Raw genomic sequence first — 12184 nt, 5'->3', positions numbered from 1 at the left:
CTAAATCTTCCCATCCATCTCCCAGTCCTCTGTAAATCATGTGTCTCCATGCTCTGGCAAGTGCTCTGAAAGTCTCTCTTTGGAGCATGGGTCAGGGCTCAGTAAAGTGTTTGTCTTGCAAGCATGGGGACCAGAGTTCAATTTATAGAAAAAGGCCAGATAGTATACACTCATAATCTCTGGGCCGAGGAAGCGTAAAGAAGTAGACTATTGGGGCTCCCTGGTCAGTCAGCCTAGCCCACTTGGTGAACTCCAGGTCAAATAAGAGACTCTAAAAAAAAAATGAGTGATACACAAGAGATGACAACTGAGGTTGTCTTCTGGCCTACACACACACACACACAGACACACAGACACAGACACTTACATACACACTCACATATATACAAATACACACATATACTTACATACTCACACATATACAAACATACACACACATACTTACATATACATACACACATATACACACACATACACACACAGACACAAACATACACACACATACACACACATACATACATACATACACACTCACACATATACAAATACACACATTTATATATGCACACATATACAAACACACACATATATGCTTACGTACTCACACATATACAAACACACATACACATACTTACATATACATATACACATACACACACATACACACAGACACAGACATACACACACACAGACACATACACATATATACTCACACACTAACACATTTACATACGTACACATATACAGACATACACACATGCTTACATACTTACACATATACAAACACACACATACTTACATATACATACATACACACACATACACACAGACACAAACATACACACACAGATACAAACATGCACACACAGATACAAACATACACAGAGACACAAACATACACACACACAGACACAGACATACACACACAGACACAGACATACACACACACAGACACAGACATACACACACAGACACACACATATATACTCACACACTCACACGTTTACATACGCACACATATACAAACACACACATGCTTACATACTCACACATATACAAACACACACACATACTTACATATACATACACACATATACACATACATATACACAGACACAAACATACACAGATACAAACATATACACACACAGATACACACATTCTTACATACACACACATAAACACACACACTAATAAATACATACATAAAAATGTAAAGTTCCCACTTACAGAGTTTGGGGTGCAGCTCAGTTGGTAAATTGCTTGCCTAGAATACAAAGCCCTAGTTTCCAAGCCCCAAATGAAAACAAACAAAAAAAATAAATGACATCAACAAATTCCCATTTGTGTGCCTGATATCTAAGGAAGCTCAGGCCCTTGCCTTTGAGGCTTACCTTACCTTAACAGTTGCTGTAAGGTCACCGAAACTAGCAAAAAGTAAATGTGACACAGTAACATGTTGCTCTCTTGGGAAGGAAGTGACTGTGCACACATCTATGGTTTCGGGACGCAGCCTGGAGTCTAGTGCCAGCACAGGACTGGGCTGCTTGAGGCTCCTGCCTACTGGGGTAAAGCTTTCTTGCTTTCTGTGGGATATTCCTAGCTTACAGGCTGGACGGTGTGGACCTTCGAGGGTACTCTGCCTGGTCACTGATGGACAACTTCGAGTGGCTGAATGGCTACACCATGAAATTTGGATTGTACCACGTTGACTTTGATCATGCGAGCAGACCTCGAACAGCGAGAGCCTCAGCCAGATACTACACAGAGGTCATTACCAACAATGGCATGCCCCTAGCCAAGGAGGATGAGTTCCTGTATGGAGAGTTTCCCAAGGGCTTCATCTGGAGTGCAGCTTCTGCTTCCTATCAGGTGAGGACTTTGGAGCCATGGAAATCAGTTTCCTGCATTGCTGCTGGGCTCCAAGCTTCTACACAGCACCAGGGAGGCAGACACATGAGTTGGAGCCTCTGGCAGACCTGTGCGGGCCAGTGTGTGTTCGTAACACCCCCAAATTCAGTTAGATCAGTTTGGGTAGGGACTGTCTTGTTACCTGTCTTGTTGCTGTGATAAAACACTCGACAGAAGCAGCTTCAGGCAGGAAGGGGTTGATTTCAGGTCCACAGTCTGAGGATGTTGTGATGAGGGGGCCCTGCAGCAGGAGTGGAATGGACCTGGTCAGGTCGCATCTGCATCCGGAAGCCCAGAGGGACAGATAGATGCTGGTGCTTGGCCACTGACCGGCTCCACTCACACTCAGGACTAGTCTTCCTACTTTCCTTAATTTAGTCTAGAAACATCTTTACAGATTGGCCAGATATTTATTTCCTAGGTGTCTGTAGATCTTGTCAAGTGCTGAGATAGATATTTGAAGGCCAAAAGCAGGTTGAGCCATGACAGAATGTTCTGGAAAGGGAAAGAACATGCCAATCAACAATCTCTGCCTGGAGGTCTCCTCACCCGGCTCAGCCAAGTAGGCAGCTTACCTAAATTGGTTCCAAACTGGGCCTGCCATTTTCCTGATGTTCTGACATCAAACTCCTACTGTGTTCTTGCCAAAGGAGGCTAATGCAGAAAATAGAATGCTATTATTATCCCTCAGAAAAAGGAAAGTTAATGGTAAGGGGTGTGTCTCAGGGCAGGCACGGTCACTGTTATCATTCGTGAGGCTCTGGGCTTGATCTTCAGTACCTTATGGGAAAAGCGATGGTCAGATTACTTGATGGGGGGAGCTCACAGTGGATCCGTGTCCTCTACCATCTACCTCTGTATCAGTTACTCTGTGGTAAAATACCATGACAAAGCAATGCATGGAAGGACCAGTTTATCTGGGCTTTGTCTAGCTGTCACTACCGCCCAGGTTAGCTAGCCTCCAGCGCCTACCCTACCACACAAGAAAGTCCCAGACAGAGATCTGCTACAGACTGGCATTTATTAGGTAAACATTAACTACTTTCTCATTTATTCTATTTGTTCAACTCAAGGAGATCCCAGGTCTCGTCCTGATAAGTGCTCTGGTCAACACCTTACGATAAAGGCTCACCAGGGGGAAATGCCAAGATTCCACAGGCTTTGCCTGTTATGTTTCAGGCAAACAGCATCAGTCCTCTGTAGCAGGATTTCTCAACTTGGGTCTGATTGGCATTTTTGTTTTAAAGAATTTTTTCTCCCTCCCTCCCTCCCTCCCTCCCTCCCTCCCTCCCTCCCTCCCTCCCTTTCAACTCCCTCTCCTTCCTTCCTTCCTTCCTTCCTTCCTTCCTTCCTTCCTTCCTTTCTTCTCCTTCTCCTCCTCCTTCTTTTCCTCCTCCTTTTTCTCCTTCTCTTTCTTTTCTTTCACCATCATCATCATTCATCTTTCTTGTTTTTGTTGTTGTTTGTTTTTTGTAAATATTTATTTATTTTATGTGAGTACACTATATTCAGACACCCCAGAAGAGGGCATCAGATCCCATTACAGATGGTTATGAGCCACCGTGTGGTTGCTGAGAATTGAACTCATGACCTCTGGAAGAGCAGTCGGTTCTCTTAACCACTGAGCCATCTCTCCAGCCCAATTGTTTGTTTGTTTGCTTGTTTTTTGAGACAGGATCTCATACAGTTTGTTGAGCACCCCTAATTCCTCCTCAAATGCTGGGGTTACAGGTGTGCACCACTGTACCTGGTTTATGAGATGCTGCGGCTGGGATAGTCTGGGGATTCATACAAGCCAGGCAAGCCTCTGCTGGTTAAGCCCCATGCTAGCCCACCATCCTTAATCCCTTCTGATATGATGGGCTCATCTTCCTTCCCCAGCTGTTAAGCAGCTGTTTGTTCCCCTGGTGAGTCCCAGCTGCTTTTTACAGCAGCACAGTCTGGATACTGGTGTCCTCATGGCCCTGGAGTGTCACAGCTTGTAGGTCCTCTTAGTTATTAGAATTAAGAAGCATGTGCTTGTACCCACACATACAGGTTTGTGTGGATGCTTCTGTATATATCTGCCCTGCCGCCCCTCCCACTTTGTATTTATTTATTTATTTACTAATTGTATAGGAAACAGGGTCTTATGTATACCAAGCTAGCTTCAAAACCATTCTGTAGCCAAGGGTGGCCTTGAACTTCTCCTCCTCCTGCCTCTACCTTCTAAGTGCTGTGCTCACTAGCACGCACCAACAGTCCTGGTGTATGCATTGCTGGGTAGAGAGCCTGGGGCCTCCTGTTTTCAGACAAAGCCTCTTCTGACTTAGCTGCCTCCTGAAGCCCTACATATGTATATGTAAAGCCATGAGTTCATACCCAGGAAAAATCTGACTCCATAGGGTTGATGCTAGCCCTTTCATTTGTCCATGTTTCATTTGTCCATGTACACACACACACACACACACACACACACACACACACGGTTCTTACATCTTTGTTTACTCCCTTTGTCTCCAGCCTCCTTCACCTCCACCCAGATGATTCCCCATGATGTGCCCCTGTTGGCTCCACTCCCCCACCTCCCAGCCAGGACTGGGTGTGCATAATTGGTTAGAATGCCAGCACTGCCTCAGCTGTGAGCAGTCACGCCATAGTTGTTGAAATGTTTTAAAGTAACTTACAGAAACAGTACCTATGTACCCAGTGAACACCACAGGTAGGCATTCTCCAGTAGCTTGTCGGAAGGGAGTCAGAGGGGAGGAGGAGGCATAGAAACAGCTGTGTATGTCTGGACCACAAATCTCCACACCAGGATCCTTGCTGTTTGTCTGGCTGTCTTTAGAGGTGGAAGGAGATGTGAAATTGTTCACTGAAGACCTTTAGTGAGTACCCACCATATGCCAGACCCCACTGGCAGCATTAATTGGGAAACTAAAATGAAATACACAATCTTGGAGTTGGAGATGGTGTGGGGAGAGCAGACTCAGTTAGTAGAATACTTGATTCCTTTGTTACATTGTTTAAAGCCAGCCTAGACTATATGAGACCCTCCCTGTCTCTGGCTTTCCCTTTTACATACATACATACATACATACATACATACATACATACATACACACACACACACACACATACACACACACACATACACACACACACACACACACACACACACACACACACACACACACACACACACTGTGGGGGAAGTGTAGAGAACATGCCTACACTCCTGCACTGCATGGTCACATGGAAACGCAGCACAGTAGCAGATTGTAGTGTACCATGTGGTGTGGTGCAGCTTTAGTAACTGGAGGCGGGTATGCAGGGGAGGCTCCCCAAGGCGCCGCACTAGGGAATCTGTGTTTGTTCAGATGACTTAGACCGTCTCTTGTCATCTTGAGGTTGAAGGTGCATGGAGAGCAGATGGCAAAGGACTTAGTATCTGGGACACGTTTTCCCACACACCGCTGAAGATTGAGAATGATGACAATGGGGACGTGGCATGCGACAGTTACCACAAGATTGCTGAGGATGTGGTGGCCCTTCAGAACCTGGGCGTGTCCCACTACCGCTTCTCCATCGCCTGGTCTAGAATCCTCCCCGACGGAACCACCAACTTCATCAACGAAGCAGGCCTCAACTACTATGTTCGATTCATAGATGCGCTGCTGGCTGCTGGCATCACACCACAGGTGAGGATGTGGTCCCTGGAGGCAACGGGATAAGAGGAGCCCCCTTTATGATGCAAACAAAACACTGAGTTTTTATTTTATTTATTTAATATATTTTAAGGGACTGCCTCTCATTTCCATTTGTTTATTTGTCAGTTAGGGTCTTATTTACTTATCTTTGAGACAAAGTCTTATATATCCCAGCAGGCCTCCAACTCCTTAAATAGCTGAAGATGTCCTTGAACTTTTGATCTGCCTGTCTCCATCTCAGGAGTGCTAAGCTTGCAGGTGTGCACTGCCATGTCGTGTATGTGGTGCTGGGATGGAGCCCAGGGCTTCATGTGTACTAAGCAAGTACTCTACCGAGACAAATTCCCAACCCCCAAAAGACGTGGGGTGTGTGTGTGTGTGTGTGTGTGTGTGTGTGTGTATCAGGACAACTTTATGGGAGTGACTTCTGTCCTTTCATCATGTGGATTCTGGAACTTAAACCCAGGTCATTGGGTTTGGTGGCACCACCTTTGCCCACTGAGCCATTTCCCTGGCACCAAAATGGCTTTTCAACTTTGGTTTTGAATTGTCCATAAATTCACATGGTACAGAAATAAAGAATGACACCTTTTCTACCTAGTCTAGGAGATAGTTCAAAGCTCCTTGAGCCTTTCCGAGTCAGTGTCCCTTGCACTGTGCTTATATGTCTCCTGTCGCCAGCTTCCAGAGGAAATGTTTGATGGAACCCTGGTCTGACTTCCTCATAGGTGACCTTGTATCACTGGGACCTGCCCCAGGCACTGCAAGACGTCGGGGGTTGGGAGAACGAGACAATTGTGCAGCGGTTTAAGGAGTATGCAAATGTCCTCTTCCAGAGGCTGGGAGACAAGGTCAAGTTCTGGATCACACTGAACGAGCCCTTTGTCATTGCTGCCCAAGGCTATGGCACTGGGGTGTCTGCTCCAGGTAAAGGCCCTAGGTCAACTTGTCAGCTCTTCGGATTATAATATCCGTAGCACCCTGAGGACCCAAAGTCCAGGTGGCGTGTGAATCATGGCTAGGCAGTGTGGTGGAAACCTTGTCTCCACGGGCCTGGGAAGATGGGTCAGTTGGTAAAGTGCTTGCCATGAAAATATGGGTCTAGGGTTCTCTTCCAGATCTCTGCAAACAAACAAACAACCCAGGCACATTCGTAATTTCAACCCTGAGAAGGCCTGGGGCCCACTGGTCACTCAGTCTAGCTTAGTATATACCACAAGTGACTCTGTCTCAGAGAAGTAGACAGTCCTCCTATGAATGACACCTGAAGCTGCTTTTAAACTTGCAGTGGGATGGGGAGATATTTCTTGAATTACCGATAGACATATCTTCAGGGCTGTCAGTTGGCACTTTGATTTGAACACTTGTTCTCCTGGAGTGTGTCACTGTGGCCATTGGGTGTGACTTCCAGTCCTGGCTTCATGGTGGTCCTCTAGAGATCAAGGACCTCAGCTTCTGAGCATATATCATGGTAGACATCCCACTGCAGAAGGGGACACAAGCCAACAGAGATCAGACACCTTCTCCCAGCCAGAGTGCTGCTGGCTGCTGCCCACAAACAACCCCAGTCTCTTCCTACAAGCACTCTTTGCTGCCGGTTCTCCTGAGAAAGACACAACAAGGCCGACTATTCTCTGCCATTGAATAGAAGGAACTGGAATCCCAGTCTTCCTAGGGTCAAATCCTTCCTTCCATATGCAGAGAGGATGATGCTTTCTGCTGACATCCTTGTGTGTTTCCAGGGATCTCTTTCAGGCCTGGCACAGCTCCATACATTGCTGGACACAACCTAATAAAGGCTCACGCTGAGGCGTGGCATCTCTACAATGACACATACCGTGTCAGCCAGGGAGGCGTGATCTCCATCACCATCAGCAGCGACTGGGCAGAGCCTAGGGATCCCTCCAATCAGGAGGACGTGGAGGCAGCCAGGAGATATGTGCAGGTCTGTGTTCTCTGTCTCTTCTTGGCTGTCTTCTCTCCCAGTGTGGGTTGACAGAAATTGTAGTGAAGACCCCCAAACTCGGGAGACCCTTCCTCAAGTCTCAGGAAATCACCACCACCCAAAGATCATAAGAAACCATACCTGGATGCAATCAGCAGAGGTTTATTAGGGAAGAAAGCTAGCAGCCAGTGGTCTAACTACACACTCGTGCAGGAGTAGAGTTCGACCCCGCCAGCCAGTCTGAGGAGGGTTTTAAAGGAAAAAACCACAAACCAGGGGAGTGGGAAGGGGTGAGGAGTTGTCAAGAATACAAAACATAAAAATAGTGGTACATTTCAGAGGTACTCACCCTAAATGATTAGAGTCATGTGAAAATCACTCTGCACACTCATTCTTCTCAAAAAATGTAGTCTTACCATGTCACTGTGCCCTACACTTTCATTGCCAACTATTTCAGGTTAAATATTTCTCACTTCCTCCAATCACAGCCCCATCTAGATGGCTTGTATTTTTTTATGGTCAGGAATGTGTCTTCCTGCTTTGGGCTTTTCCCACCCACAGGTGGGCCTACTGCCTGAGGCTTGAGGAATGTAATCCAGCAAGTGTCCTCTGATTCAGGGATAATGTCCTCCACCCAGAATGTACCCCAGGGCAGTGAAGGCCTGAAATCTTATTTTCAGTTCCGAGTTCTGGAATCTACACTTTTTCTGCTCAGGTCTAAGGCAAAAAAGTCTACACATATTTCATAAAATGGTCTTTATAATTTTTCACTCTACAGTAGCCGCCTGTGGCCATGGATGAACTGGGTTCACCTAAAAGGGGGGCTGGAAATGAAAAAGGGGGGATGGAGAGGTGAGAAAAGCATGAAGCCAAGACAAAGTTTTCTGATCAAGGCTTGAAGTTTAATGTTCAGCTCTTCTAATTTAAAGGGAAAGCCCCACCGAACCCAGAGATGGGTGGGGGAACCCATCTTTTGTCATAGCCAGAGATGGGTGGGGGAACCCGTCCTCGGTCACAGCTGGAGATGGGTGGGGGAACCCGTCCTCGGTCACAGCTGGAGATGGCTCAAGGCAAGCACAGTGAACAGTCTATTCTAAGTTCCTGTAGCAGGTTGCATGTGCAACCTAGGTCCTCCACCTAGGTCCTATTATTTGGTCTATTGTGGTAAACAAGGTCTTACAGGCCTGTTCAAGGCTGTGGGTAGGGCACAAGAAATAGACAGAGACTAAGAATCAACGGTTTGGGATCTAGACTCAGTTTTGTTCTTGATTTGTTTTTGTTTTTTTTTTTTTTTTGTTTTTTTTTTTTGTTTTTTTTTTGACATTGAGGGAAATGCTTTTCTTTCTTTCTTTCTTTTTTTTTTTTTTACGATATATTTATTTTATATATGTGAGTACACTGTAGCTGTCTTCAGACACACTGGAAGAGGGCATTGGATTCCATTACAGATGGTTGTGAGTCACCATGTGGTTGCTGGGAATTGAACTCAGGACCTCTGAAAGAGCAGTCAGTGCTCTTAACTGCTGAGCCATCTCTCCAGCCTTGCTTAACTTTTCTGAACTTCACCTGTGTTGGAATCTTTTGTATTCACCCAGAGATATTCGGGGGCAAAGGGTGTGAATTATAAGAGACTGAGGGATTTTTAAAGATTTATTTTCTTTTTCTGTATATGCATATGTGTCTCTGTGTGGGCACATGCATGTGAGGGCAGAAACCTGTGGAGTCCAGAAAAGGGCATCAGATATCCAGGAAATGGTTGTAAGCCACCCTGCCAGAGTTCTGAGAACCAAACTCAGGTCCTCTGGAGAGTAGCAAGTGCTCTTCTCCAGCCAGGAGCTGAGTTTTAAGTCTTAAAAAGTTGTTTATGGGGCTGGATGGCTCCATCACTAAGGGGGCCAGAATCCCTTGATTTCTGAGAAACTCTTTAGTGTCCCTGATTTTCTAATTCATAAAACAAGGACTGTGCATTCACTGTCCCTAGAAGTCAGTTCTCTAGTAAATAAATACACACATGTTCAATGAAGGACCCCTGACAGGAGGGAGAGAATGACCCTCATGGTCCAGCCTCTCCTAGGAACAACAGAGCCTGTGAAAGGTGAGAGATCTCTCTCCCATGTCAGCTTTGACAAAGATTTATCATTCCCCTCCCTCACAGTTTATGGGGGGCTGGTTTTCACACCCCATCTTTAAAAATGGAGATTACCCAGAGGTGATGAAGACACGGATCCATGACAGAAGCATGGCGGCAGGCCTCAACAAGTCCAGGTTAGTGCTGGGTTCACAGTGAGTGTGGTGTGGGTGGCAGTGCCAGGCAGGGGCCATGCCTACAGCTCTGTCTGTGCTGAGAAGGTAGCATGCGACAGACAGCGAGTGAGACTCAGCTCAGGCATGTTGTGTCTTGGAGTCCTCTCTCACCTCTGACTCCTTGGTCTTCCCACCTCCTGTTCTGTGCATAGATCCTCTCGTGGAGGGAGGGGCTGGATGGAGACATTTAGGACTTAGGGCTCCAAGGTCTCCCGGTCTCTGCACTTTGTCGGTTGCATCTCTGTGTTAATTTACATCTACTACAGGAAGATGCATTTCTGATGAGAGTTGAGCCGCTGATATATGGGTAGGTTTTTGTTGTTTTTTTTGTTGTTGTTGTTGTTGGGTTTTTTTTTTTTTTTTTTTTTTTTTGAGAGAGAGAAAACACAAAGTTGGTGAGGGGGATTGTAGCCGCCCGTGGCCACAAGTCAACTGGATTCACCTGAAAGGGGGGCTGGGAATGAAAGGGGACGGAGGGCGAGAAGAGATGAGGCCAAGACAAAGTTCTCTGATCAAGGCCCAAAGCTTTAATGTTCAGCTCTCAATTTAAAGGGGAAGACCCAAACCACAACCCCTCCTGGTTTCAGATGGGTGGGATAGTCCATAGTCCATTCCAGGTCACGCCGGAGATGTCTCAAGGCAAGCCCAGGGGCAGTTCTGCTTCTGTGTTCCGGGCAGCCAAGGTGGGTAACTCCACCTAGATCCCGTCACTTGACCTTGTTGTGGCAACCAAGGTCTCTCAGTCCTGCTCATGGGGGGGAGAGTACAGGGGATCTGGGTAGAGTTGGAGAAGGGGAAAACATAATAAAAATATTTTGTGTGAAAACAAATTTTAATAAAAAAAAAATCTGCTCAGAGCCTGACACGGGAATAACACGGGATTGGTGTTATTGTTACTGTTCTCTAGAACAGCATGGACTCTGTCCCGAGAGTGCCCGATTCTAAGCAACCCCATTGCCTTACTCCAAGGACAAATTCCCCAGTTTATCCAACTCTAGTTTATCAGCCTGAGAGAAAGTCATTGTTTGGGGTTTGTCAGGCACATGCTTGTTGTCATCCAGCCAGCAGATGGCAGTGCTTCATAACACATCGTCCCTTCTTCCTGGCCCTACTCACTTCCTGTCAGGAGCAGCTGTCAGTCATGGAATCCATGACTAAGGATGGACTAATGAAGGCCAGGGGTGATGCTCAAACGACTGAACCAACTGCCTAGGTTTAAGAATCATCCGCTTGCCATTGGAAGTGTAGCATGGGGAAAGGAAAAGCACAGCAAGATGGCCCCCTGGCTTCATGGGGACAGATTCACTGGCTCTCCACTGTAGCCGCCCGCGGCCACAAGTCAACTGGATTCACCTGAAAAGGGGGGCTGGGAATGAAAGGGGAAGGAGGGCGAGAAGAGATGAGGCCAAGACAAAGTTCTCTGATCAAGGCCCAAAGCTTTAATGTTCGGCTCTCAATTTAAAGGGGAAGACCCAACCCACAACCCCTCCTGGTTCCAGATGGGTGGGATAGTCCATAGTCCATTCCAGGTCACGCCGGAGATGTCTCAAGGCAAGCCCAGGGGCAGTTCTGCTTCTGTGTTCCGGGCAGCCAAGGTGGGTAACTCCACCTAGATCCCGTCACTTGACCTTGTTGTGGTAACCAAGGTCTCTTCAGGCTTGCTCATGGTGGGGGGGAAGGTACACTCCACTAGCTCATGTGGCCAGTGGAGGAGGAAAGGGACCAGCAAGTATGCATTTCTAGCAGCCTTTGAGTCTTTCCCCCAAAATCTGCCGTCTCGCCCACCTTGGAACATTTGAAATTCTAGTTCTTCCTCTGTAGCACACACCTGGCCTCATGGGTAAGGCTTTGCCAGTATCTGATGAGCCAGTCTGCAAGTGGGCATCTTGGTCCCTCCACACAGCTTTGCTGAGCAGCTACTGTACATTTGGGTCAGAACTGAGTAGGGTCCATAGGCAGAGTCTGGCCCCCCAGTAGCTGATAGAGCAGCTGGTGTCATGAATCTTTCTCAGTTTCGTCAGTAGAAACCTGGGAGGCTGGCAGTGCAGACTAGGGATTTAACAGATAAGGCAGGACATTGGTGGATCCGGGTCCTCATAGCAACAAGGATTTGGGGGGAGCAGAAGCCACTGTCTCAGGGTTGGAGTACAGACAGAGTACATGCAGCATAGGTCTGAGACTGAATCTGCTGCCATGTAGGCCCAGGGCCGTGTGGGAGAGGTCTGGAAGCTAGGCAGAGCCTAAGCCTTCAGGGCACCAGCTAAGGAGTATTATGGACTCCAGAAAGAGAAGCACGGGTGGAGAACACAAGCCAGTGGAAGAACAAGTGTAGAAA

The 12184-nt window shown here is 46.9% G+C and overlaps 1 protein-coding gene across 1 annotated transcript in view; it reads left to right on the top strand.

The window, feature by feature from the left end:
* The window catches only part of Lct (lactase), a 41210-nt gene that overhangs the window by 24367 nt on the left and 4659 nt on the right, over positions 1-12184 (top strand). The window contains exons 9-13 of the mRNA XM_034513528.2: positions 1604-1872; positions 5301-5591; positions 6329-6527; positions 7343-7545; positions 9701-9810. Coding sequence (XP_034369419.1) covers positions 1604-1872; positions 5301-5591; positions 6329-6527; positions 7343-7545; positions 9701-9810 — 1072 coding nt within the window. The remainder of the gene's footprint in view (positions 1-1603; positions 1873-5300; positions 5592-6328; positions 6528-7342; positions 7546-9700; positions 9811-12184) is intronic.

Source organism: Arvicanthis niloticus, chromosome 10, assembly GCF_011762505.2.
Source record: "Arvicanthis niloticus isolate mArvNil1 chromosome 10, mArvNil1.pat.X, whole genome shotgun sequence".
Taxonomy (NCBI): domain Eukaryota; kingdom Metazoa; phylum Chordata; class Mammalia; order Rodentia; family Muridae; genus Arvicanthis; species Arvicanthis niloticus.
Note: the sequence above shows the minus strand (reverse complement) of the source record. Positions and strands in the feature narration are given on the sequence as shown.